This window comes from Daphnia carinata, chromosome 8, assembly GCF_022539665.2.
Source record: "Daphnia carinata strain CSIRO-1 chromosome 8, CSIRO_AGI_Dcar_HiC_V3, whole genome shotgun sequence".
In the NCBI taxonomy this organism is placed as follows: domain Eukaryota; kingdom Metazoa; phylum Arthropoda; class Branchiopoda; order Diplostraca; family Daphniidae; genus Daphnia; species Daphnia carinata.
This window is the reverse complement of record NC_081338.1, coordinates 2,388,623-2,414,377: the sequence shown is the minus strand read 5'-3', so window position 1 is coordinate 2,414,377 and position 25,755 is coordinate 2,388,623. Positions and strand designations below refer to the sequence as shown.

Sequence of the window (25,755 nt, the reverse complement as noted above, 5' to 3'; positions counted from 1 at the left end):
TGCAAGCAAGTGATTAATTTGATTGAAAAAGGCGGGTATTCATGACCAGGTAGTTTGTGACCTCAATATCGCTGTCTTGGAGAACAACATGGGGGCGCAATAATGAAATATCATTGCTAAAATCAGAGATAATACGAGTTACCAATAGTTTTTACCATTTGAACGTTAACTAATTTTTTAATGTGTACTGATTGACATTCTTCGTTTCGTTCGTTAAGTTTAGCTCTGATTTCGCAATTGTTTACATGAGTAAACGCAGGTTTGAATGCGCACCACTGACGAATACATTACCAAGTAACCTAATATAGCACGTCGCACCCGCACACATCTGCCAACGTAATATGGTGGATATAATGCACATATGGTCTTTGGAACTGAGTTCTATCTAGTACTATATACAACTGATAAGACGCAAGTCAGTCTTAAAACAACCGACAAGTGAACCACTTTGGAGCCATGAAAAGCGGTCGTGTTATAAATCACGGTGCTCTTAAACATCTCGGCGTGTTGCTTTTAGTTTTGCCATGTATTGCTGTGATGAATCGACCATCTGTCAAAGTGACTACCAAAATAGGTAGGGTAGTCGGCACCGAAGAAACAGTCGGACCTGAAGATGGATTTTCGATTGAAAACAATGGGCGCAAAAGAATTTTTCATTCGTTTCGTGGAATTCCTTATGCAAAACCTCCCATCGGAGAACTACGTTGGAAAGTTTGTTCTAATACGATAGCTACCTAAAAACTTACACAATGGAGTAAATTATCATTTGCATGACAGGATCCAGTCCCGTTCGGCTCATGGCCAACTGATTTGGATGGGACAAACTTTGGAAATCCCTGTCCCCAATTCGATAGAGTTACGGGTCAAGTGATGGGCAATGAAGATTGTCTCTTTCTCAACGTTTTCACCCCCTTCCTTTCAATTTCAGGTGTGTCACACAGTTGTGAAACGTCTCCCAATTTGACTAAATGACAAAGTCAGAGACAGTAGGAAAGGTGCAATAAAGTTGTAGCATAATCAGCTTCAATTTTCCGCCAGGTCGGGCAGAAACAATTCAGGACGATGAAATTATTCGGCAAGAACATCAACTTCCGCCGAAACCACTGTTCCCCGTCATGGTTTGGTTTCACGGTGGCGGTTACGTGAGAGGAGGTTCTCATCAATTTGGACCTGCCTTTATGATGCGAGAAGATATTGTTTTGGTGACAGTCAACTACCGTCTTGGAGTGTTAGGTATAATTTGCATTTTCTTAGTTTCCGTAATTTACCATCTTTGGCTATTAATGTCAGTAAACCAACTCTATAATGGACATGATGGATTGGTTTGAATTATTTTAAAGGATTTTTGAGCACCGGTAACAGAAACCTTCCGGGAAATTACGGAATGCTGGATCAAATTGAAGTACGTTGTGTGCGACAACAGCTCATATTATGGATTTGGAAAGTTTAATGCTATTTAAATTTTCTAGTCTTTAAAATGGATCCAAAGCCATATATCCAGTTTCGGTGGAGATCCGCAGCAGGTAACGATTTTCGGAGAGTCTGCAGGCGGAGCAATCACGCATTTGTTGGCATTAAGTCCACTAACGACAGGTTAGGAAATGTTTAACGCATACAACCTTACGTGTTTTTCGCTTGCTCTTGTCAAAAACGCGTGTTTTTATAGGATTATTCCAAAAATTCATTAGCCAATCGGCCAGTGCCCTTTGCGATTGGTCAATAGAGAAGTCTCCATTAGAGTATGCTTGGCAAATAGCTGAAGGTAAGCCTAACTTAACTGTTTCATTGAAGCAAACAAAAAAAAGATGTAAATACATAATACTGACTGAAATTTCCGAAAAGGTCTACAATGCTCCGGTCATTTGGACTCGGCCCTCAATTGCCTAAAAAATCAAAGTGTCGAGCAATTGATTCGCAGGCAAACGGATTTGTTGGTATGTTGTGCTTCAACGTGCCAAGATAACGAAGTGTAAATAAGTAATTGTATTTTCTTATTTTTCGTAGCAATACAGCCTTTTTCCAGTAAGATGCGCACCTGTAATAGATGGTGGATCGAGAGACCATCCCTTCCTACCGGAATTACCACAAGATATCATAAAAAATCGACGATACAATCCTTTACCCATGATGTCTGGTTTGAATCCCGATGAAGGCCTCTTGTTCTATTTATGTAATTAATTTTTTTTACCCTAAACATTCATAAAAGAGGATTGTCTTCAAAACTTTTGTTCTTCTGTTTTCAGGGATTCATTATGAGAACATGGCCAAAATGTCAAGTAAGACCTTCCTGGAACACGAACTCGTTCCCGGAGTGATTGCTTCTATGATTAAAAATGCCACCCAGTTAGACTCAATTGTAAAAATAATTCAAGAGCAATACTTCGGCAACATCGATTACAGCGATTCGAAGCATTTCGTTCCACGCTTTTCACAGGTTCTATAGTGATTCGCTCATCATTTTCGTTCAAAATACTTTATAGAAGTTGTACAGTTGATTGACGACGCTGCGTTCACGTCGTGCGTATATTCCGCTCAGCTATTGCACGCAAATTCTTCATCGATCCCATCGTACGCGTATCTCTTCAGCTACAAAGGCGAAACCACTCCATCATATTCAGCAGCTTTTGCTAATCTTGTCAGAATGTCTGGATTTGATCATCCCATTGTAAACAGAGGTAGGCCAAATTGGATCCCAACTCTCGTGTTTTTTTTTACGAGACAGTGCCACGCTTCTGCTTCATTAAAAAAATGAATTGTATATGACGTATTTTTCTGCTGTAGCTGTAACGCATGCCGACGAGCTTCTTTATTTGTTCCGGATGGCAGGACTTAATGCTGGTTACTCGCCAAGGGATATGCAAATGTCTCAAATAATGACGAGACTATGGACCAGCTTCGCCAGGACAGGGTAATAACTTTAATTGTAGGATCATGAAATACTTAAGTTGTAAATGTAGAAAAATTGTACATTAATTTCACACGGCCATAATCTGACTGTCGCGAAACGGAGTGGACAAAGTCATTTTCATGGACACATTCTTCAAAACAAATAAAACCAATATAAAGTCAAAATTGCGCAATATAAAGCAAATAGGAGGAAGTAAAAGCTATATCAATATGCCTGGAATAAAAGCGTAAACATACATTTGCATTCGTACAGTAATCCGCTGGCGGAATGGCCCCATCCGGAGGTGATTGCAAATTGGCCACACGTTTCTTTACGCAACGGTTTAGATGGCATCTTGTACTTGAATTTGGATCTTCCCGTAGCTGCTCTCGGCCTCGATTTTCGCAGAGCAGTAAGACTTACTTACATGTCATTTATTACGAATACAGAACCGTTTATTGAATGTTCAGTGAAGAATTTAAATGCTAACGGATTTTAAAGCTCCATTTCAAATTGTATTTCATTAATTTAAACAGGAGCACAACTTTTGGATGAACGTCGTACCTCATATCCGCACCGCAACAGCAACTTCAAATTACAAAAGCTTCGAATGTCTTACAGCTCTTTGGTCATTATTAAGTTTGCTAATAGCTTCTCTCATCATCATCGTATTGCTTTCCTGTGTCATAGTCTTAAACAAACGGAAACGTCGATATCCCGAACGAGGAGTCGTCCTGCAACGTAATAATTGATTTTTGGGATTATATATAGTCAGTGCATAATGAATAGTGAATTGCATATTTTAAATGCTGTCTATCTATAGAAAAATTGGCTATCACGCCATGTGTTCTTAGCGTATCGCCCAAGTGTGCTGCTAAAGCTAATAAAAAGAAACATTTGGTCTGCTGTAACTGTGTCGTGCAATTCACGGTCGAACTGGAACAATGCCTGAGCACGTTTCTTTTCATTACAAAACAAATTCTATTTCCGTTTTATTTGTTAAAGAATTTTATCTTTTTCCCTTTGCATGACCGCACAAATTCTCCACTTAGAAAGACATCTCACCCAAATGTCGTGAGCGTACCAGGTCATGTCCAAATCATTTTTTATGTTGTTTATTAATTGGCATAAGTTTATTTTTCGTACAATAATAATCGAGTACATTCTTGACATTGGGTAATATCGTTTTTAATAATAATTTATTTTGAAAATAGACTTGACTAGGAAGATGCATTACGCCATTTATCACCACTGTTTTGGCACCAAATTCGCGATATTTTAGGGTTGATGTGCACGAATGACGTGCGAAGCTTCTAGAGGCTGTCTGAGATAATTTAAATTGTCGACGTGGGCTGGGAATACCAGCAGGACCACCAAGACGGTCATTCTGGCAGTATTCGGGCCAGGTCGTGTGATCGCTGTTATATTCTAATTTATTATTTTCGTTTTTTTTTTTGTCGAATCACGTCCAATCGATCCGGATTGAAAAGACAACGTTCGACGCATTATATCGACGTTATTGTTAAATCAATGGAGCCAGCCGAGAAATGAACCTATGCGTCAATAAACTTTGTTTCGGGTATATCGATCCTTTCGTGTATTTTTCAATTAGCGATTCAGTGTAACAGTAAATTTCATTCGAAGTGATTTTTAAAAAACGGGCAGTCAAGTATACAGATGACGATTTGAAAAACAAAATCTGAACAGCCAAATACCTTCAACAGAAAAACAATCGAAATGGCCTCTTTTACTTTAAACAGTTATGTGCAATCAATTACGACTGGGTTATGTGCGCCCGTTGGTCTGAAAGATAATGACGTTACACAAAATAGAATCGCAGTGTGCGGTAGACATTAAAAAAACAAAAACAACAAAAGTTAGCGTATACACGTTCACTGTGTCAGTGACTAGCACCCAGAGAAAAAAAAAACAAACTGATTTGGGGTAAATCACAAACATCCCTTTTTTCCCCAATTCAAACAAAAATTGGAATTGGCATTAAACCTTTTTAAATACTAGGGTGTTCAATTGCTCATTCCAATTCTCACCTATAAATCCTTCACGAAATGTATGTGTGTGCGCGCGTGTGTATCTGTTTCTCTTCGAGTTTCTTAAATAACGTGACAATCTGGAAAACACGGACTAAGCTGACTAACTCGAGACCTCTGCCATGGAATTGGCCTTACGAATCGTCACGGAATTTAAATAGTGGAATGTAATTAAAGATTCAACTTGTTGCCTGCTTTAACTGCATCATCTTCTTCTTTTTGTTACGTCGATGGATTTCGAGATCCCGCCACGATCCTTTAATGCAGTTTGTGCCACCTCGCCACCACTCGTTGAAATCTTCGTAACTGCGCGCCGGTGAATGAGGAGCTTCGTGCAGCATGGCGCACAGACGGCAAAAGAAGTATGTGTTGATAAACTGGCCGGTTTCTCTCCATTCGAAGTACTCGTTGTACAGCGTGTCGTTCGAATCCAATTGGTGGAGGTAATCGGCCAACTCTTTGGGCGACGCAAAGTCGTCTACGTGAATAAAAGAATGTTCAGGGGCATGCTTTTCGTAATCTGCTCTTGGAGCGCCCATCACGATGGGAAGGACTTTAGATCTGTCAAGAAGAATTAGAAAAGAAACGAGTTTCAGCACAAGGTTATCACCTTGAAAGAAAAAAAAAACGAGTCTCCGAGTAAAACTTACCCAAGTCCATTGACGTAAAACTTTTCGGTGATGTAGTCTCTGCAATTTGAGTTTTCGAAGGCCAAATAGAATTTATACTCCTTGGATAAAATATCGAGGCAATGGTCCCCGCTGTGTCGAGGGCAGTTTTTAGTTCCGCAACTCCCGTAGATATCAACTTCTATATGCTTTTGCAGGTTGTGTGCATACTCCAAGCGATTGTTCTTGGCCCCGCAGTTGGAGACAAACCAGGCAACTTTTTTGGTCTTGTTGGCTGCAAAGTTTGTTGTGACTGGTTTCCTTCTGACTTTATCGTCGTAGTAAACCCATTTTTCGTATGGAGTCACCAACTCGCTGTCCGACTTGTAGGTCGCCGTCCAGTTGAAGACGTCCTTTTCTCTGACGTACTGGGTATGCAGCGGGCATTCCAGCATGTACATGATCCAAATTTGATGAGGAGGTCGTTGATGACTGGGTGTAGCAAAGAAATCTATTTTTGGTAAAAAACAAAAAAAAAAATTAAGTTCGTTTTCTAAACAATTATTTTCATGGTACAGGTATTCAAAGGAGTTTCCATGTAAAAGTATTAAATACCACCGCTAGATGGATAATGGAATCGTGAATGAGATTAGTTCTCTTTTGAGTTTTCACGACTTTGCTCTTCCCGTTGATGAGAAATCGATGTTGCAACACCACCCCAGACTACTGAGACCTCCCCTCCGTTTTTTAACTTCCCGCAGGTGTCGTGAGCTGGCATTAATGAGTTGGTTCGTGATGCAAGGACGCCTGAACTCTCCACATGAATCTGTGCTTTCAAAATGTCTATCTAGTCCAACTAACTGGCATCAACAATAAGCCTCAAACTTTATTGTTTTGTTTGTTCTTTGTTCTCAACGGTATTCCTGGGTTTTTCCAGATTTTATGTACACAAAAACATACTTAAATAAATGAAAAAAGATAAGATAAAATGCTAAACACCTTTAAACATGATAGCGTCTGCATTGGATGCTTCTTCGCGATTGCTTGTCAGCGAACACCGATCCACAGGACATTTCTGTTCGGTGAAAACTTTTTGTCCGCTCTTTGTCTGCCATGAACCCAATCCGTTTGGCAAGAAAATTTTCTTCAACGGCTTCACAGCACCGGCAAGAAGAGATGAGCCCTCACCTGAAATGCCATCAGCATCTCGTGTGGGAACCATCAGCTGTTGTTCGATTCGGTCACCATTTAATCGACCATCGGGCCAGATGTTGTCTACCACATCTCCCTGCGAAGGTCTATAACCATCGTTTTTAATGTACCATGGCAGACCGTGGCTACGTAAGGGATTGATGTTGTCGGTAGTCACATTATCCACAGTTGTTTTTTCGTCGTTGTTGACCACGACGAAATGTGCTGGTGCCTCTTCGTCTACTTCTTTGCTATTTTGTTGATAGTAGCCACCTGGACCAGAAGATTGCTCAAGAACCCTGAGCCACAAGGGATTCTGTTGTTGAACGTGCAAGGCCAACATGACCAAAGATGTGACCACCACAGTATAAATTGCATACACAAACAACCGCCGAACGGAGACACGTGGCATTTTGACGGGCAATTCTATAGGGCAGTACTGCAGCTAAAATGTCACACTATTTTTTTTTAAGCAATTCCATCTGGGCATATCACAGTCGTAGGAGGATGTGGAGACGGATGTGAACGCGAACGCCGACAACAAACTACTGAGAATGTTGTAAAGAAAGACGCTTTTCTTCCGTTTACTCTGGCGGCGCCCGTGACACACCGCCCCGAAAATCAATACCGTCGCGCCGAATCACAAAGAGCCACCATCACTTGGCCGATTCAGTTCCTGTCCACTATACTCTGAAATTACAAACGACACAAATGGTCAAACATTCATTCGCCGGATAAAAGCTGCGTACCGTTGGCCTCGCACCGAAGCAGAAGGCTGACTGGCGTGTTTGACGGACAAAACAAGTAATACACTAAACACCACCTGGCGACCAATGCCAACTGTGGGCAGCTGGCAGCTTAGGTGTGTTAACTAAACGCACCTGAAGCGTGTACAACGCTATAGTACCAAATCCGCTAGCCGACTTCCCATTTTTCTCACTCGCAACCAATTCTATGAGATGCATTGAAAATGAACTGTACACATTAAACGCGACGTAGCCGAGTTCATCGAACAGTTTTTTCTTCGGCCGTTTCATTCCAGTTGAAAATCTAAAAATTTCAAGTTTTTACAAAGCCAGACGTCAAAAGCAATGCGGCCCATTCAACTAGTGTCCTTGAAAATGTCGACGCCTCTGGGGGGATTAGAGTAACAAGTATTTTCTTACTCTTCTCCCTCTTCTGTATTTTTATTTATTCTTCTTTTCCCCTCCATTTTCCATTCTGTTTCCCCATTATTCTTTTTACCTGAGAAACGAAGAGCCATCAAATAATTTCCTTAAGATGGCTGCAAAGTTTGCTCGCCTCTTCCCCTTTCCTCCCCACCCTCTCCGCGCTCTTTTCAGGTGACAGACTAATTTGTTTGTTAGACGACCTGACATGGCCGGAAGCCAGACAGGTATGCCAACTTAATACGGATTAGGGAATTACATTTAAATTATTTCCCAAACCGAAATAAATTGAATTGTTCGAACACGTGAACGGCGCCGTTGAAAATAATTACCACGAAGTGCTACAATGCACTTCAACTTCTTTCCGTAACGAAACTGAGATGAGTTAGCCAGTAAAAGAATGATTAACTTTCATCAGTCAGGCCTGGATTACGTCCAACTGGCAACCACTGGCTTCATTCAATGGCTGAAGGGATTTTGACCACCACTCCCCTTCAAACAAGATTATGACAACGTGTTTTGATCGGCCCCTAGATCCGATTTTGAATAGGATCTTGTGCTCGATCGGGCTGAAAAACTCCTTTTTTTCTTTTTCGATGCAAAGCCACCACTGCAGGGTTTATTTTGACCCGATTATTCACAATAACTTTTCTTTAATCCGCTGTCAAGCGCCAATAAAAATCTTTTGTTATCTGGTCCCGTTCTGACTGTCGCTGCCATCGCGAGTTCGAGACTACCCAGGCACTGTTCTTTTTTTCCCTTTTTTTTATAGACCACTCAATTCCTGCCATGTTATTGTGGCTTGCCTTCTCTCCTCTTTATTTGTTGTTGGAATTTTCCTAGGCTTTTCACTGGGTTATTTGCAACGTCCTCGTTCTTCAATAGGGCGGATGTGGTTCGCGCTACACACTGCAATATAGACGCCTATCAAACTGCGGACATTGAACCCGCATAGTTAAAGCGCCACGGAAGAACGACCGCAACGGCTTGCAAAATTATCGGTAACGCAATGCGACCTCTTGCGAAAAAAATAATCAGATAACTGCTGTGCACAATGCATATATTGAAGGAACACTTTTGATTTTGAGACAATGTAAATATCTAGGTTTGTGGTGTGTGTGTGTGTGTTTAGAAAACATACGGAATCATTCGGTAGGGAACCCGTTTGCAATAGTCCTTCCAAAAATGGCCGTACTTGGCGGAACATTTTTCCTCGTCACGGTAGCAGCGATGCCTGTTTGAGATAATTAGAAAACATCAAACGAGAAGGTAAGGTTTCTTCTGCACCGTCTTTGTTCTGTTTTGTTGCACTTACACAAGCAATCCAATCAGGAAAAAGAAGTAGAGGAATGGCCAGATTCCAAGACCATAGCCGGGGAAGCACCACAGGAACGCGGCAATTATTTCAAAGGTATAATTTAAATGCCGACCAACGCCCCAAAATCCGGACAGCTGTCATTTTTGTTTGGTTTAAGAACACACAAAAAAAATAAATAAATATCAACATTTTTTAAAGATGTTTGAGATTGTTAAAAGACAACGTTGCTTATTTTCAAACAATGTTATTTTTTTTTCCCCCAACAATTTTATAGCCCTGTGATTCTATTTTTCTTTGCTTACCAATAAAGTTGATGGGCGGTTAGCAATTTGGTTGCGAACTGCCATTGCTTTAGCTGGTTTGCCCCATAAAAGACAGTTTCCGTTAGTTGCCCGGAAGAGTTGCTTTTCATAATCGATACGGTAGTTCACCGATACAATGAACAATCCTTCGAAATTCAGAGCAAGAGAAAATTAGAAAACGTTTCATTCAAACATAGCGAGGGCACAGTACGTTGCCGAAACGGGTTTGTCAATGGTCGACAAACAATCAAACTCTTACAAAAGATGTTCAAGCTTCACGCAACAGCCATTTCTACAAAATGATATTCAAGCTTTCGAAAGTTCCATAGATTCCACTCTCCGCCGCCGACGCTAATGTACTTTTCCGTACCATTGACAATAAAATGTGTTTAAAAAAGAAAAACAGGAAAAAAGAAAAAAAAAAAGGGCTTTTGGCATTCAATGTTATTTGACTATCAATGCAGCGGGGGAGGATATGATTTCCCTTGATTTTTTTTTCCCCTATCTCTTATTACTCAGCAATCTAAAATCAGTCGTCCGTTGTAATCGTTGGCCCGGAGAAGAAAAAAAAAATGTGCAAACTGCTTGAAAAGCGAAAAGAAACAATCAAAGAAATTGTCCAGTTGCTGGTTAAATCCTTACAAAACTGCACTTTGATTTACAAGGTATTCGTCAAGCATCAGGTAATTTACGTTCGTATTTTGTTTTGTTTTTCCCACAACTTTAAAATACGCCAGACCACCCTCCCCCCCCCCTCTCCAATTCGTGGCAGTAAAATAAGCTTCCGTCGCTATTCTCTAAACGAATAAAATAGTGAAAAAAAAAAAATAAATTCTTTGATGTCTGAAAAGCTATTCTACCCTAAACTTATCCTCTTTTGGTTTTGGCATTGAATCGAGTCACATGTTTGGCGAACGTGACCGCCATGAATAACTTGGTTTCTCCAATCCTACAATATCTATTGCAAAAGGCAACGGTGTGCTGCACTACACTCAATGCCATTCAGGTTTGAATGCGTTCGTAGATCAGCATAGATAGAAGGACAATCTTCCCCACACCATCCCTCCCACAAAAAGATAAAAAAATGTGCGTGTTGTCTTGGCGATTGTGTACCCACCATCTACGGAAGTGTTGTAAAAAAAAACATGTAAAGTAAATTACCTAACACTGCGACGAGGAAGGCCGCTTGCTCAGAGAGCATGGAGGGATGTGCCACCAGGTAGAAACTGGAATAAGTATAAAATCCAGGCACCCAGACGAGGCATCCCCAACAAATATAGTATCCAGCTCTGTCCAACGTGATATCCAGCGTGTTGAAATAGCCCGTCTCCCAGTAAAAGAATTTCGTTATGTAGAACGTCTGGATGACTACGTTGGCCAGATGGCCTGGATTGATGTTATTTCGTCCACCGGCAATCAAAAAGGCGACGATGAGAATTTGCCAGGCCATCATTCCGACACGGCAATTCGTCCATTGTTTGACGTCCACTCCAAATAAACGTGGATGGATCTCCATACCGCGATAGAATTCCAATAATATCGGTGCACTGAGAAATGGCAGGGAAAAAGAACAATCAATACATTTGATGTTGAATTTGCATATCTTCCCCTCTGTATGATTCTATCAGACATTATTCTGGGCACACAGACGACCGCCATACATGTACATGTGTACGACATCAAAAGTTTCTGTAACTTCATCGTCAAGCATGCTCTACAAGGCAGAAAATTTACATGAAACGGTGACATTCGAGACAAACCGACAACGCCCACAAAAAAATTGCTGCCATGAAATGGATTCAAAGAATATCGATAGCGATAGTGCTGCCATCAACTCCCTCCTTTAACCAACACTCAATGGTTTTCACTTTTTAAAAGGGATCATTCACTTAGTAGCATTTGTGGGCGTCATTTTTCCATCTCTTTGTCAAAACTCGGATTTGTTTACTCAGCACATTCGCCGGCTTCCATTTAGAATCCATAGAGCAAAATTAAATGTATGCAAAAATGTCGGTACCTTGGCATCCGTTCAGAAGTTTGAGGTCGCCATTTGCCCATAATCAAGAGAATGAGGCATAACGCGAGGGCGACAATATTTAACGAGCCAAGAATGTAGGGCATGTTATCGTAGATGTCTCGTGATAAGTTGGGATAAACGATGTGCAGTCCCAAATACTATTGACAAAAAGAAAATCCATATATTCCTTTTTTGTTTATGGGTTGGGTCTCACAGTTAAGCACAAACAAAACGACGAACACTTTTTTCTTTCAAATAATTCTCGAAGTTTCTTCGCAATAAGATTTGAGAGAAATTTGTTGGCGAACAAAAGAAAGCATTATTTGTAATAGCTTCTAGTTTAATACAGGGCTTCTTACCGTAATAAAAGTGGTTGCATAATAGAACAATCCATTATCAGCGTAGACGGGTACGTAGCCAACTGAAGTAGGTGGCCCTTTGAAAGTACGATCCGAAATGAGCAAAAACATCTAAAATAGAACAATATAGAAAAAAAAAAAACATTTTTAAAATAATTTGCGCTTCAGGGAAGGTTTCAAGGTCTTGGATTTTTTTCTGCAATTGGAGGAAATTGCTGGCATTCATAAGTAAGTAAAATGGCGGGCAAGGGAATTGCCATGTAGGTCGCCATCAACACGTGGAAACATTTGATCGTCTATCGGCCTTTGCTCTGTCCACGTCAGCAAACGAAACGCATCTCAAAGGTTACGTAAGATAGCAAAAAATTATGCTGCGAGGCATAATAGACAGTCATTGCAAAGACGAATAGGCCTATTAAACGTAATTATAAATTACCAAAGCCCAGCTGAGAAAAATGATGACGACTTTCCACGAGTAGACATTTCCAAGAACTCTAAAAAAAAATCATCTTCATTTAGATGGATAGCTGAATTTAAATAAATATTTATGACATTGAAAACAAAGTCGGTTACTACCTGTCCCATTCAAACGGAATGTCAGGGATGGCTTTGAATGCCAAAACCTGAACGATAGGAGTAAAGAAAACCAGAAATAATGGCGGCACCACGTGATTATGTACGATGGTTTTTATGCGTTTCCACGTTTCAGATTCCACCTTCTCAGGCTCACTCGTTTTTTTCTCAACTGCTGACGTCACCGGAGCTTTTACTTTTTTCTGCTTTTTCTTGGCTGCCATTCTCGTCTCGAATTCGATACGCCCGGTTGTTCGAGCCTATACAGACAATGCAATCATGGATTCAAACAACAAATGTTTTAGATTAAAACATAACAAAAGAGACTGTTACTTGAGTGGAATGTTGAACCACTAATAAGAAGAAGTAATATCGTGTAGATCGAAAACCGAGTGAATGTTGCAAGAAAAAACGGTAGCGAATGGCCGCCCGGTCAATAACCTCAGCCACGCAGCATCAGAGCACTTCTCCTAATACAACCGGCGAGCACAACACTATTTTTGTGGCTGGGATCGTATTGCGCAGTCTCCAGCTACACTGAGACTATGCCGAACACTACCAAGGCGCCCCCCTAAAAAAAACGAGTAAGGGGAATATGTTAACAGTCTCTTCATATTCCGCGCAAAGTCCGTGAGCCTGCTCTCAACGGGAAATGAATTACTGTAAACAAACCACATCTGCTGATTAACTTTCTTGTCCCTGAAGAATAACCAACGTCGAAAGATTTTTTTTTGGTTTGTTTGAAATTAAAAAATCGATCACGGTGTTTCTTCATCCGTTGAGGAGAGTAATGGTTGCATCTAAAACTTGCGAATATGCTTTTTTTTTCAGCTTGATTTGATAAGTTTCGTGATTTTTCTAACGAGATAACAATTTGAAATCGTTTAGTTGTTATGTAAAAAAAAAAATTAATGAGATCCACGTGAATGTCGGAACTTGTTGAACGTCCACAATCGACTATCGTTCTTTAGACATTTTTCTTATCAATCGATTATGCAAGTACAGAATCCTTTTCCTTCTTGGAAATGGGATGATTCTCGAAGGGACGCCTAATCGCATCGCTGTTGGGAATACTATCGAGCGAATGATGAGCACAGCAACAGTCAAAAGTTCAACAAGTTAAAATCACTACAGAATATGGTCGTTGCCACGTTTCTTCTGTCTTTGCTCGATCGGATAGATAAGCCATTACAAATGTGAGTCGTTTTCTGAAAGCTTTTGCAAGCTGTACACGTCTCACGTTGACAATTCGGAGACAGGAATTAAATAAAAGATAGGAAAATCAGAGTGTCACATTGTGAATCATTAATTAAACCGCAATGTGCGATCAAATATACAACTATAAGGTTTCATACGATCTGCAGAAACAAATAAATTTACATAGTAATATGCTGCTCCATATCGCTTTACCTGGAAGTCATATTTAAATCACGATTCTGCCCTTCTTAGCTCTATGAATCAAAATTTGTTCTTTTAATGTATCTAGTTTTTTTTGTACAATAGCAACACGTGGTGAATAAATAATATCTTGCTACGAAAATGGGTTGGTATTCTGCCAAATCGAGCAGATTATCTCACAGGCTATTTGCTTTCTCTAACATCATGGAATGGTCATCCTTTCAATTTGTGTTATTGTTACTAGCAAACCGAAACAGATCGCTGTTGCCAAGGGAGCTTTTAAAGTAACGAGATCAATTGCGCAACAAATAAAGATGCAATGGCGAAAAAAGCAAGGCAAGTAATGACAGTGAATGAACGAAAAACAAGTTACCTCATTTTGCTTCGCGCGCTTTCGCGCAAAATGAACCTACTGCGTAGACCGAGTCTGCAAAAATTCACATTGCCAAATTTTAAAATTTTTTGGGGTTTCTGCGTTTTTTTCATTATTATGAAACGTTTGTTCATCAAGAATTTCACCTTTGTTAGTTTGGCCCTGAAGCTAGTCGTGTTTAGATTTGAAATTGAATATGTTTAAGTTTCCCTACTAACAAGCCAATCGGCCATCTCTTGGTCCCATTTCGAACAATGTAAATATACAGTAATCAAAAACATGGACGAATCAATCGTTGACTGTTAAGCAATGATTTGCCAGTTATTGACTGTCACCACTGTCTAACCAGTTTATGTGATACCCATTTCATTTTCTACTCTCTCTGCCCACCAATTAAATGGATACCGATTCGGTAAGCAATGTAACAGTAGACGTGTTAGGTAAAAGCGAAGAATGGAAAGAAGAGCCAGAAGACGAGTGGGATGAACTGCATCCACGCCGATTGATTCCAGAAATCTGTAATCTGTTATATCATTTGGGTTGGTAAGTAATATTTTATTCAGAGGTTGAAACGTAAAGCTTATATACACCGCGTCTTGCCGTCTCTTCTTTCCATTTGGGCAGGGTTACAGGAACTGGAGGTGGTATGAGCATCAAACGAGGGCAAGTAATATACTCACATCTTGATGAATGGCTGAAATTATTAATATTGTTTCTGCAGAGATGCCATTTATATTGCTCCATCAGGTGTCCAAAAAGAAAGAATTAAGCCAGAAGATCTATTTATTCAAGATATTCAAGGTCATGATCTAAAATTGCCTCCTCCTTCAAAAGCACTAAAGAAAAGCCAATGTACCCCATTATTTATGTGTGCTTATACTGGTATAAAACTGTGATACAAGTTGTCCTAGCTTTTTTTGGCCGTACCTCAAATTTTGTTTTAAATTTCTACAGAAAGAAATGCTGGCGCTGTTATTCATACTCATTCAAAAAATGCTGTTCTGGTCACATTACTTTGTGATAAGGAATTTAAAATCTCTCAGCAAGAAATGATTAAAGTTTGTTATCAGTCACATTAATATATTTCTTCATTTATGTGTTTTATGGTAACTGATTTCATGTTTTTATTGTAGGGTATATGGAATCCAGGATTGGGAAGGTACAACAAATACAAGGAAGAGATCGTAGTACCAATAATTGAGAATACTTGTTGGGAGTCGGAATTAGAAGATTCGCTCCGAGCTGCGATGCATAAATATCCCAATACCAGGTATTTTCATTGTTTTCATTGAAATAGTGTGCATTACAAATCTCGTGTAATTTTTGAAGTGCCATTTTAGTTCGCCGCCACGGCATTTATGTATGGGGATCTACGTGGGAGCAAACAAAAGCAATGTAAATATGTACCGAATAACTTTCCGTCATGAATTCGTGAATTTATTTAAGTGATCTAATCGTTCGTTTGGTTTAGGTGTGAATGTTATGATTATTTGATGGATTTGGCGGTCAACATGAAACAACTTAATATTCCCTGGCATGCAGTTGAGTGGCGTCCTTGATCAAGTCTTGCACATCAGCACTGACTGAATTTTAACAGAAGAGAAAAATATAACTAAACTAAAAAAAAAAAAAAAAACAACAAAAAAACTCCAAATTAATCTATTCAAGTCCAAGGGTCCACGAAATGCCTTGCACAAGCAAAAGGATTAGTGGCTGCCATGCAACGAGCCATCGAATCCAGTCTAAAAGTTGTCCGTACAAGACGTGCGGACGTTCCCACCTAAAAACAAAAATCGATAAGACATTGAATTTAATCATGAAAAAAGTATGTTTGTTCATACGGGTTGCAAAACATTTTCTTCAAATCGACTTTCTCGCGGCAATAAGGGCAGGTCTGTTTCTTGCCCACTATGCACCAACCGCGAATGCAGAACTCGTGAAACCTATGATGACGAATTACAAATATAAAAAACATGCACATGAATTAGGTGAAATGTAAGGGAAATAGGTGCTTACTCGTGATTGCAAGACAATCGGCAAGTTTTTTCGATAATGGCTTCTTCTTCAGCTTTAAGAAGTAATCGGTTTCCACAAACAGCGCAGACATTGGGATCGAGTGTTCGGCTGGGAATCGATCCGGCCGGAGTGTAAAATCCCGCATTAGCTGCCATTGTTTCAGCTGCAATTTCGGCCAGATCGCGGCCTAAAACTCCATAGTACAGTCCATAGAACAAAAGTAGGATACCACAATCCATCCAGGTCGCAGGGAGCGCACCGAATATCAAGTTAATGCCCATGAATGTTGCCATAATAATGGTGTATCCCACTATTCCTAACCCACAACTAATTTGATGCAAAAAATAGAACCATTTGTAAACGAGTCGAGGAGTCGACCCGTGCAATGGCTTTTCAAGAGCTTTTCTTAAAACTAGGGTCGAAATACTCGAGAAAAGGAGCCAGAAAAATACGAAACGCCACCAGTAACTCCTGTAATCCAAATGATTATTGATAGACTCTTTCATGAAACAGATAACAAAAACCTACCTTATGCACAATACTAAGGGAATCACCCACATAGCAACCAACGTAGCACCCTGTGAACAATTTCAATAATAAGTAATCTATGTTAACGAAAACAAAAACAGAAAATAAAGTTACTTATACTTGATAGGATCTGAAATGCCTCTTTCTCCATTCAACAAGAACAACTTGCGCCACCAACACAGTAACCATCAGGATAAGTAGCATCTGTGCATGCATGGATTCATGTCCTTTATGTGCCTTATGAACAGCATCATGTGCCAGCCTATACATAATAGGTGAAAATTTGTTGTGATTGGGTAATTTCCAAAAGAATCTTTGCAAACTTGGTGACTTACTTGTGTTTCTCATGCTCAGAAATCAATACACCATGGTCGCCATTCAACGCCTAATTTTACAAATGTAAAATAATGTACGAAAAAGAAGTCATTAGCAAGGTGGTTTGTGAAATATTTGATAGGTCAATATTTAGGCGGTTCCTTATTGACACTGGGATGGAAGAACGAAGGCAATGTAATCATACCGGAGGATCGTGATGACTGACTGTTTCTTGTTGATGAACAACTTCTTCCATTCCACTTCTTTCTTTTTCTCTTGAGGTGTTGGGTATTTAAAATATCTGTATATTTTTCTATTTGAATTGATCTTAGCAGGGGAAACCAGTCAAGCCAAACAAGTCAGATCGATGAGCAGACTAACTTTCCGGTTGAGCACAGTGTTACACCAGTTATTTTCAGAATGCAACAACATCAAAGTGCCACTCTTAGATGGCTCTGACGTTAAAAGGTTTTAAGATAATAGCAAAAATTCTTTGGGTGATTATCTTCACACGCCTTGCAATCGTTTCATGTTTTTTTTTGTTTTTTGTTTTTACACGAACCAAGCCGCGAATAAAGCCGTGCTTGAAAATAGAACTGAGGCGTGTGTGATGAACAACGACACAGCACACTGAACTGCGATTGGAGATTAGCTATTCGAAGTCTGCATCACGACGAGGTAGAGATCGGCTGAAAGCATCCACATTTTGTATACCAAAATAGTCAATGGCGTTGAGATCATAAGTGGAAGATTGAACCCTGAGACCTCGAAGGATGCAAAAAAAAAAAATAAAGTTGAAACAAACTGCAGAACAGAAAAGTAGACGCCTACGCAGAACGATCGATAAAGAGGTTTATAGCCCGGGGATTTGCAGGACGATTACTCGACATATATATAGGTATTTCCTCTGCAGCATAGAAGTAGTATAATTACAGTGGCTAATTGATGTAGCATTGTAGTGTAACAATGATTACTATTCTAATTTGATCCAATTTATTTGTTTGATCGACGAAGGAAAGATCTTTTAGTCGAAGATTATGTAGATTATTTTATTCCCGAATTCAACACGACCCAACAAGTCGTAGAGTAAGAATTACGATTATTCTTTTTCATTAGCAATCGACTTGGGTAGCCAGTGTTCTGCTATAAGTTAATACACGAAGAATCACGGCAATTGAGTTTTTTTTTCATCGACAAGTCTGAATGTTCTTCCGTTCACAGGGGACGGGGAGTGGAAGCAAACTTTTCATTCCTTTCATTAGTGCTACAGATATCTAATACGTGGAGAATTCATATTAGAGCAGAAAATAATAGCAGCTGCGTTCGAATTGAAAAACAGGAAACAAAGGTACACAGATCCCCAGTTTCTTTTTTTTTTATATCCAGGGTTCATCATATTGGCTTGTGAGAAATCTCCTAGGTGTTCACATATTGAAACAGCTGATTCTACTCATAAACAAAGATGACAAATAGGCACGAACGCGTCACGAAGAGGGAGACCGATATGAAAGACCCAATGTCACGCGAAACCGTGTACTATACCATTTATTCATCTACGGTAGAACAATGAGGCGCGTATTGTTCTGAAGCATTTCAACTAAGACAATCAAATGGATCAAATCAAGAGCTTAAGCACTGCCTCGAAGAAACATTGGATTTCGAAGCGTAGTTGACAATGGACATGGTACATACATTGTCAGGGACGTCCATTTCCCGAGCTCTTATGTTTTCCAAAAACTCCAATCGTATTTACATTTGCGTGTGTAGATAACAAGAGGCGGGCTGATCAAACAAATAAAAAATAACAAGTGTAAACGCATCTTTCCATTGTCTTCTTGTATTCCATATCAGCGCACGTCTCCCTATAATATCTACGTCCTTATTAATTTATCAATGGCATATTATGCAACCACTCTTCTTTCCTTTTCTTATGTATACTGTATATAATATAAGGCAACTGTTAGATCTAGTTCTCATTTTTTTTTTTTTTAGGCAGGTTAGGATTCATGAGGTGACAAGAGATGTGACAACATGAGGTGAGCAATGATATTAATCGAGAATAAAGATAATTATTTTAGGCTTTCAAAAATTGACCACGCTAAGTGGCTTAATGGCTACGAGGATCACACGGGGCTGGATCGAAGAAGCTTTTGCTTCCGCTCTTGTTCAGCCTCATTCCGGCGGCGCGGTGGTTCGGCTATTTCTAAATCCAAAACAAACAAAAGAAAGGTGTCATCAGGAATAAGAACAATCCAAACATTAAAAAAGATATGATTATTTTAAAAGAATAGACGTATCTAGGCTCCAAGCGGCCCAGTTCTACAGGTCTATGGAACGCTCGGTGATAATAGAACCGAGATTGAACTATGCGGATGTATTGACCAACCAAACATGGAATTCATTTACCTTTGGGAGATGGAGTGGTGGTGTTGGCCTTTTTGAAATTCTTCCTGCGACTCGTTTGACACGGAGATTTCAAATGAATCCAGAGGAACCAGCAAGCAGCCACGAAGAGGCAAATGAGTGCAGCGCCAATAAAGACCCTGACCAATCCGAAATGGTGGGCCGCAAGAGACGACACCAATCCACCTAATGCTCGCCCTGAATTTTCAAAAAGTCATCCATTATTTCTTACCGTCTCTTCACGTTTTTGTCTGTCATTGGAACAAAACGGCGATAATAGAAAAAATTGAACAGGGGGGGGGGGGGGGGGGGGTCCGCGACCCTGTTCGTCACCACGACAGAAACTGTACGTACCCAGTGAATAATGGAAGACGATGACCAACGCCCAGGTATTCACTTTCCACGAGTGCCAACGATCTCGTCCGATGCCGACGTCGCGATATCGACACTCCAATCGTTCAATACGCGCCGCGGCTGTCAGTAACATCCACAAGCTACAGAGTGGCTCTAACGTTTCTATGACAACGATCCACACATACTGGTCCAGCATTGTATACCCTGCCATTGAAAATAAGAATTGAAAATATAATAGCACGCGTTCGTTAATTGAGTTCATTAGGTCGTCAGTTGGAAACAGGAGATGGGAAAAAAACAAACAAAAAAACGAACGTACCGAGGAAGCGAATGGAATAAAGTAAAAGTCCGATGATGAAAATGTAACGATGGCCGCATCGCTTCCACAGCCATCCGCTGAGGAGGAGGACAAGCGGAGCGATGGGCAGCCACTGGGCCGTAACGGAAGCGCCCAACATGAGCCGCGATGAACCCAATTCGAGTAAATACCAATAAAAAATGGTGGGATTGACTGCGGCAGCCATTCCCAAGAGCAACATAAATAGGAGAACGAGAATGGCCGTTCCGTCAGACAAAATGGCACGAAGATCGCGTCCGCGGATACGGTAAAGGGGTGGAGTCACGCAACTCGGGTCTTCTGGCTCCTCTTCGATGGCCAGCGTGGCCTCCAGCATGGGATGAGGGCGAGACGGAAGCGAATTGGGCGAGAGGGCGATGCAAAATGCAGCCAGGCCCAGCATGACGCTGCCCAGCAAGAAGGCGATACCGAAACCGACGACATCGGCTATCCATCCGGCCAAGGGCGCCATTGCGACCAGACCGAATAAAGCCCACGTCCACCAGAGGACGAGTGACGATCGCCTTTGCGTCATCCAACTGCTTCCGCTGACGACATCCGCGCCGAGATCTTCATTGAGCGTGACAATACGCAAGAGAAGGACGGAGCCGATGATGGCCATTTCTCCGCACGTACGGAAGATCAGGTAGAGCCAGAAAACCAAGTGGAAGTTGCTGCCATCGCCCGGTTGGCCGTGACACGTGCTCGTACCGTTTCGAGTCACGCTAGCTCGTAACTTGATACCTTCGGCCCGACAGCGCACCTGCAAAACATAAAAAAAAAACAAAAAAACAAACAGAACAAAAAATTCCGCATTTAGAAAATCAATAAATTGATCACCATTGTTTTCATTTCTTTCGTTGTTGTTATTGTTTTTGTTTTTTTTGTTTTTTTTCATCTACTTGAGAGTTCGTGCCTGAAGAAAAAAGAAAATGAAAAAAAAAACTGTGTGTGACCACAAGAGGGGGATCGTGCACCATTTTCTATAACGGGACACATAAACAAAAACAAAAACAAAAACACAAAAAAAAATAAAGTTTATTGCTGCCAGCCATAAATGGCGTCCGTGTTTATTCGTGAATCCGGATATCAAGCAACCTACATGCCTGACATGCACCTTTGCATTTTCTGGGTCACGAATGGCACACAGACGTGTCTCGCTTCGTGAAACGAGCTCGAAAAAAAAACAAAACAAAAAGACAAAAGTAGGGATGGCGAAAAAATGATGCACGTTGATTGGGCTAGTGGATATAAATTTTTTCTTTTTCTTTTTACCTGATGATTGGGTTTGTTGGAGCGACATCGCAATTCCGAAAGAATTTGATTGTCGACGTCGTCGTAATTGAGCGAGTAGAAGCACTGGCCATTATGTGTGATGCCAGAGTAGAAGGACGTGTTGAACCGAAAGAGATGATTGGTTCCCGTGAAAACGTGACCTAAATTGGGTTAAAACACACAAACAAAAGGGAAAAAAAAAAAAAAAAAAAAAGAAGGAAAATGAAATTCACGAACATGCCAAGAATCGCAAAATCTTTGAAATGAACTGCGTTAATTACAAGTTGTCGTCGACGACGAGTAGCTGGAGAAACAAATGTGCGGTGACGAAGTGTAGGGCAAATCCGCCTTCTCGGCAATTTCAAACTCGTCGTCGATTTTCAAGGTGGGCGGTAGCTGGCCAGCGTCGTCCATTAGTGGTATGGACTGCCTTTTCTTGCGACGACGTTCAATCTCTTGCACGTCCTCTTGTCGATGATTCTCATCGTAATCGTATTCGTAGGGGGCCACCCCGAACGGCGGGGAACCGGATTGGCCGGGCAACAAAGTCTCATCTGTTTCAACGTCGCTCGGATGGAATTGATCTTCGAAATCGGATGGCTGGACGGGGATCTTTTGCGGAAGATCTCCCCTTTCGGGCTCGCTCAGGTCGTCATCCGTTCCATCGCTACCTTTGCCACCGTTGATGTTGGTCAGAGCGAACCGATTGATCCAGTCGATGAAATGAACGGGAAGCCGCGATTGCGGCTCAAATCGGCAATCGGAGACGGACAGTTCGGTCCGCGCCACGGCGTCCAGCTCGCACGTGTCGCCGCATTTTCGGAAAAACAAAGCAGAGCCTTCGGGCCGGCACAGGATTTCCGCTACGGGTCGTTCCGTTTCGGAGCGGCCGTGCATTCGTTCGTTCAATCTCGGCACGAGGATCAAACCGGCACCGCAAAAGGCGGCCATCAGTACGGCCACGGCCAGGTTGGATCGATGGCCGTAACGTGGCGTCCACGTAGCGGCCAGCAGCAAGCCCAGCGCCGCTCCCGTTGAAGCAATTAAATTGATGATTCCGATTTCTTGTAAATCGAATCCGAGCCACTGGAGATGAGCCGCCAGTAGCGGTATGTAACACGATAGGCCTAACAAAGTACAAAAAAAAAAAAAAAAAAATCCAACAACGCAGTTAATCAACAAGATATATAAATATATATAAAAAAAAATAAAAAAAAAAGGAAAGCAGTTCGATATCCTTTTGCAGCGGTTTGGCTCGTCAGCAAACTTCGCCTCCACACCATTAAACGAGCCACGATCGATATCTACTTGTACCACGTGCGGGATAAAATCATTGCCAGGTTTTTGTTTTTTTGTTTTCTTTTCTTTTCCAGACAACATGCCAACAACTTTAGACAATTATGCGTCTTTTCCCACCCCGCAGAAGCGTCTAAAATATCGTAGGTGTAAAAACAAAAGCTCCAGAGCTTGGAACTTTAAAAGGTTCGCTATAAACTTCTGCAGCCTTTTCGATTTGTGTACTACGTTCCCTGACTTTTTCACGTTTAATGGCGTCAACATTTAGAAAGCAAAAAAAGAAAAAAAAAAAAAAAAAGAATCAACTATTGTTACGTTTGATAAAAAAAAAAGGAAAGGGAAATGGGAAAAGTCAATCGACTGTTTACCAGCAAAGAAGAAAAAACATGCCATCCTTAACCACCAGACGGATGGCTCTTGTTGGGTAGATGTCGTCATGGCGAGCCTTTGATGTGGAAGCGACCCAAATGCGATGGGGGATTTTTATTTTATTTATTATTTTTTATTTATTTTTTTCTTTTTTTGTGATAGAATCGAAAGAGAATCTCTTTCTTCTTCTTCGTTTCTGCAAGCCCGCAGAATGCGACGTCTTATATATCTTATTCCGGGTGAGCTGCTGGATGTTTAACGCTCGTTTACGTATCCGCGATTCGACTGTGGCTTCTTCTCTCCAACCCCCGCCGTGTGTTCCAACCGGCTCTTGGTTTACGACGACGTCGACGACAGCAACGGCGGCGGCGTCGACAACAATAACCCCATTTGATTATTGCACGTCATTCTTTTGATTCCCCAGAAATCTGTCAACAGCAAAATGCAAAAACATTCACGACGCGTTTTTAATAAGCGCAAGAACGTGGAATTCTTGTTCCGAACGTTAACGTCAATAAAAAACAAAAACAAAAAAACAAAATGCAATAAAAATCACGACATAAATTCTATAAACATCGGCGATATATACGAAAAACGAATAAAAAATAAGATAAAATAAAAAAAAAACGCCGGGATTTCTATTGAATGTTTCGACGGCGTCCGTGTTGTGTGTCAGAAACGGTATATCTCGTTGACATCGTTTAAAAATTCAAACTCCTCTGGTGCAAGGGACAGAGAAGAAACCGAATATGCTTCAAAGCTAGTTGAATCTATTCTTTTTCTTTTTTTTTTTTTTTTTTTTTTTTTTTTTGAAAGAAGGAAGTTCCTGTGGCCTTCGAAACGAGTGGCGTAATATTTTGAGTCTTCAATTGTTATTAAAACGGGATGTGGGGGGGGGGAGGGGGAGGGATATATGGCTTGCCTTGAGTATAGCAAGAGTTGAAAGCCAAAATCTGGTCAGCCATACAAATTCAAATTTCCCTCTTTTTCCTATTCTATTTTCAAATCATAAAAAAGGGAAGAAAGAACACGGGGTGAAGCGACCGTGTGCGTAGTGACATGCGCCTGAGACTCGATCCTTTTGTTGACGGCTGCTGATGTCTTCTCCAATTTCGTCCCCAAGAAAATAAGAATCTTTTTTTTTTTTTTTTTTTTTTTTTTTTTTAAAGAAATGCATATACTTATGGCAACCCATAGAAATGAACCACCCAACTCGTTTTCATGTTTCCATACATTCGTTTAAATAGGAAAAAGCTTCGATTATCTAACAACGTCTGACTACACGGCCATTGATGGGTGTGGTTGCGACGATGATGATGCTGCTCGATAAGCATCTCCGATTGGCCACGTTTTTTTTTTTTTTTTTTTTTTTTTTTTTTTTTTAACGAAAGTAAAAATGGCCGCCGACTTCGTATTTTGTTCATTTCGCTTCCAAAAGGGAAAAGGAAGCTGGAAATAAAAACTGAAGAAGGAAGAACTAGCTTGTTGTTTATTGAATGTGGAACACAGCTGTGGCATCCTAATGGGTCTATTTAGCACGGGGGGAGGTGGGAGGGCACACAGTCTGGCGGTTGTTTTTTTTTTTTTTTTTCCCTTCCCCCACGCCCAGCCGTCGGAAGGTTTCGGCGGAGCTGTTTCACGAGACGCCCGTCCTTCAACTGGAGTCATGTACCTACACCCCAAGCATCCGGGGTTATTGTGAGGATAATTTTTTTTTTTGCCTTTTCTTTTTTCTTTTTCTTTTTTTCACGCATGTTTACGGTATCTTTTAAAAGCAGCGACGAGTGCGTGATGACGTCACGCTAAAAATATCTTCATCTTTTCTTTTTGTTTTTTCCTTCTTGTTTGTTAGTGTCCCTACCCATTTGTTTGCATCACTGAATTCTTTTCTCTATTATTGAAATTTTCTTGTTCTTTCCGGTGCGTAGGAAGAATAAGAAAAAAAAAAAAAAAAAAAAAAAATACAAAACAAAAATTCTCAAAATAAAACCCGGCGAGGGAGGGTTAGAATTAAAAGAGAGACAGTCTCAGTTCCGCTTTTAACGCTGTGAAATAAAAGATGATCACCGTGAACAACGCAAAAAAAAAAAAAATATATTCTCATTTTTGGCTGTCGTGAATAGCAGACGACGGGTCACGGTTTTCGTTCTTATTTCCACTCTAAGAAAAATGTCTATTTCCGGCTTGTCAATCAAGATAAACATTTACCTGGCACACACACACACACGGCGTAAAAACACACACACAGATACACACACACACACAAAAAAAAACGTTGTCGTAATTGACGAGCACTGTTGCGATAAAAATGGGGCGATATGTTTTTTTTTTAAATGCTGGCACTATTAGATACACGTTGATTTATTTTATTTTATTTTTTCAAGAAAAAAACCAAAAAAAAAAAAACGAACCACCATCCGAAGCTAAATAATGGAGCGGTGCGCTATAAGCTTCACGCTGACGCACAGAAGTGTGTCACTATCTGAACACGTTGAATCACCGACTGAAAAACTTTTTCGGCGTGTGTGTGTGTGTGTGTGTGTGTGTGTGTGTGTCTGAGGAGAGGAATCCTAAATAAATCCCCTGAGGGCCGAGGGGCTTCACTTTTCGTAATGGCTC

At 40.7% G+C, this 25,755-nt stretch overlaps 6 protein-coding genes across 8 annotated transcripts; 2 read left to right on the top strand and 4 right to left on the bottom strand.

The window, feature by feature from the left end:
- Nucleotides 1-407: 407 nt before the first annotated feature.
- LOC130704081 (esterase E4-like) lies at nucleotides 408-3,743 on the top strand. Its single transcript, XM_057525564.2, has 13 exons — nucleotides 408-711; nucleotides 778-928; nucleotides 1,039-1,233; nucleotides 1,341-1,402; nucleotides 1,470-1,593; nucleotides 1,667-1,762; nucleotides 1,843-1,934; nucleotides 2,005-2,170; nucleotides 2,244-2,434; nucleotides 2,492-2,675; nucleotides 2,782-2,908; nucleotides 3,161-3,299; nucleotides 3,424-3,743. Exons 1-13 carry the CDS (start codon nucleotides 457-459, stop codon nucleotides 3,637-3,639), a joined length of 1,998 nt encoding a protein of 665 aa, XP_057381547.1. The 5' UTR covers nucleotides 408-456; the 3' UTR covers nucleotides 3,640-3,743.
- Nucleotides 3,744-4,456: 713 nt separating this feature from the next.
- Nucleotides 4,457-7,538, bottom strand: LOC130704050 (glycoprotein 3-alpha-L-fucosyltransferase A-like). 2 transcript variants are annotated; one of them, XR_009004867.2, is made up of 4 exons: nucleotides 6,543-7,538; nucleotides 5,586-6,054; nucleotides 5,051-5,496; nucleotides 4,457-5,015 (listed from the first exon to the last, which is right to left on the bottom strand). XR_009004867.2 is itself a non-coding variant. In XM_057525529.2 (3 exons), the coding sequence occupies exons 1-3, from the start codon at nucleotides 7,144-7,146 to the stop codon at nucleotides 5,115-5,117; spliced, it is 1,455 nt and encodes a 484-aa protein (XP_057381512.1). In that variant the 5' UTR covers nucleotides 7,147-7,538; the 3' UTR covers nucleotides 4,457-5,114. The 2 variants fall into 2 exon arrangements, 1 of the variants encoding a protein (XP_057381512.1); XM_057525529.2 differs by having other exon boundaries at nucleotides 4,457-5,496.
- Nucleotides 7,539-8,946: 1,408 nt separating this feature from the next.
- On the bottom strand, nucleotides 8,947-13,040 carry LOC130703836 (uncharacterized). The gene is made up of 9 exons (XM_057525288.2): nucleotides 12,806-13,040; nucleotides 12,476-12,732; nucleotides 12,336-12,393; nucleotides 11,900-12,010; nucleotides 11,541-11,698; nucleotides 10,685-11,070; nucleotides 9,524-9,669; nucleotides 9,219-9,355; nucleotides 8,947-9,137 (listed from the first exon to the last, which is right to left on the bottom strand). The coding sequence occupies exons 2-9, from the start codon at nucleotides 12,694-12,696 to the stop codon at nucleotides 9,032-9,034; spliced, it is 1,323 nt and encodes a 440-aa protein (XP_057381271.1). The 5' UTR covers nucleotides 12,697-12,732; nucleotides 12,806-13,040; the 3' UTR covers nucleotides 8,947-9,031.
- A 1,450-nt stretch (nucleotides 13,041-14,490) lies between these two features.
- Nucleotides 14,491-16,079, top strand: LOC130703845 (probable methylthioribulose-1-phosphate dehydratase). The gene is made up of 7 exons (XM_057525294.2): nucleotides 14,491-14,786; nucleotides 14,868-14,906; nucleotides 14,965-15,125; nucleotides 15,198-15,301; nucleotides 15,377-15,513; nucleotides 15,573-15,638; nucleotides 15,715-16,079. The coding sequence occupies exons 1-7, from the start codon at nucleotides 14,641-14,643 to the stop codon at nucleotides 15,800-15,802; spliced, it is 741 nt and encodes a 246-aa protein (XP_057381277.1). The 5' UTR covers nucleotides 14,491-14,640; the 3' UTR covers nucleotides 15,803-16,079.
- Nucleotides 15,659-17,514, bottom strand: LOC130703839 (E3 ubiquitin ligase Rnf121-like). The gene is made up of 7 exons (XM_057525292.1): nucleotides 17,308-17,514; nucleotides 17,123-17,172; nucleotides 16,908-17,049; nucleotides 16,788-16,837; nucleotides 16,260-16,730; nucleotides 16,085-16,186; nucleotides 15,659-16,023 (listed from the first exon to the last, which is right to left on the bottom strand). The coding sequence occupies exons 1-7, from the start codon at nucleotides 17,356-17,358 to the stop codon at nucleotides 15,903-15,905; spliced, it is 987 nt and encodes a 328-aa protein (XP_057381275.1). The 5' UTR covers nucleotides 17,359-17,514; the 3' UTR covers nucleotides 15,659-15,902.
- Nucleotides 17,515-18,923: 1,409 nt separating this feature from the next.
- LOC130703850 (uncharacterized) lies at nucleotides 18,924-25,755 on the bottom strand. Of its 2 annotated transcripts, none has more exons than XM_057525299.2 (8): nucleotides 25,345-25,755; nucleotides 23,136-23,564; nucleotides 21,753-22,598; nucleotides 21,472-21,632; nucleotides 20,179-20,959; nucleotides 19,860-20,063; nucleotides 19,509-19,703; nucleotides 18,924-19,305 (listed from the first exon to the last, which is right to left on the bottom strand). In XM_057525299.2, the coding sequence occupies exons 2-8, from the start codon at nucleotides 23,203-23,205 to the stop codon at nucleotides 19,226-19,228; spliced, it is 2,337 nt and encodes a 778-aa protein (XP_057381282.1). In that variant the 5' UTR covers nucleotides 23,206-23,564; nucleotides 25,345-25,755; the 3' UTR covers nucleotides 18,924-19,225. The 2 variants fall into 2 exon arrangements, with proteins under 2 accessions (XP_057381282.1, XP_059352408.1); XM_059496425.1 differs by having other exon boundaries at nucleotides 25,548-25,755.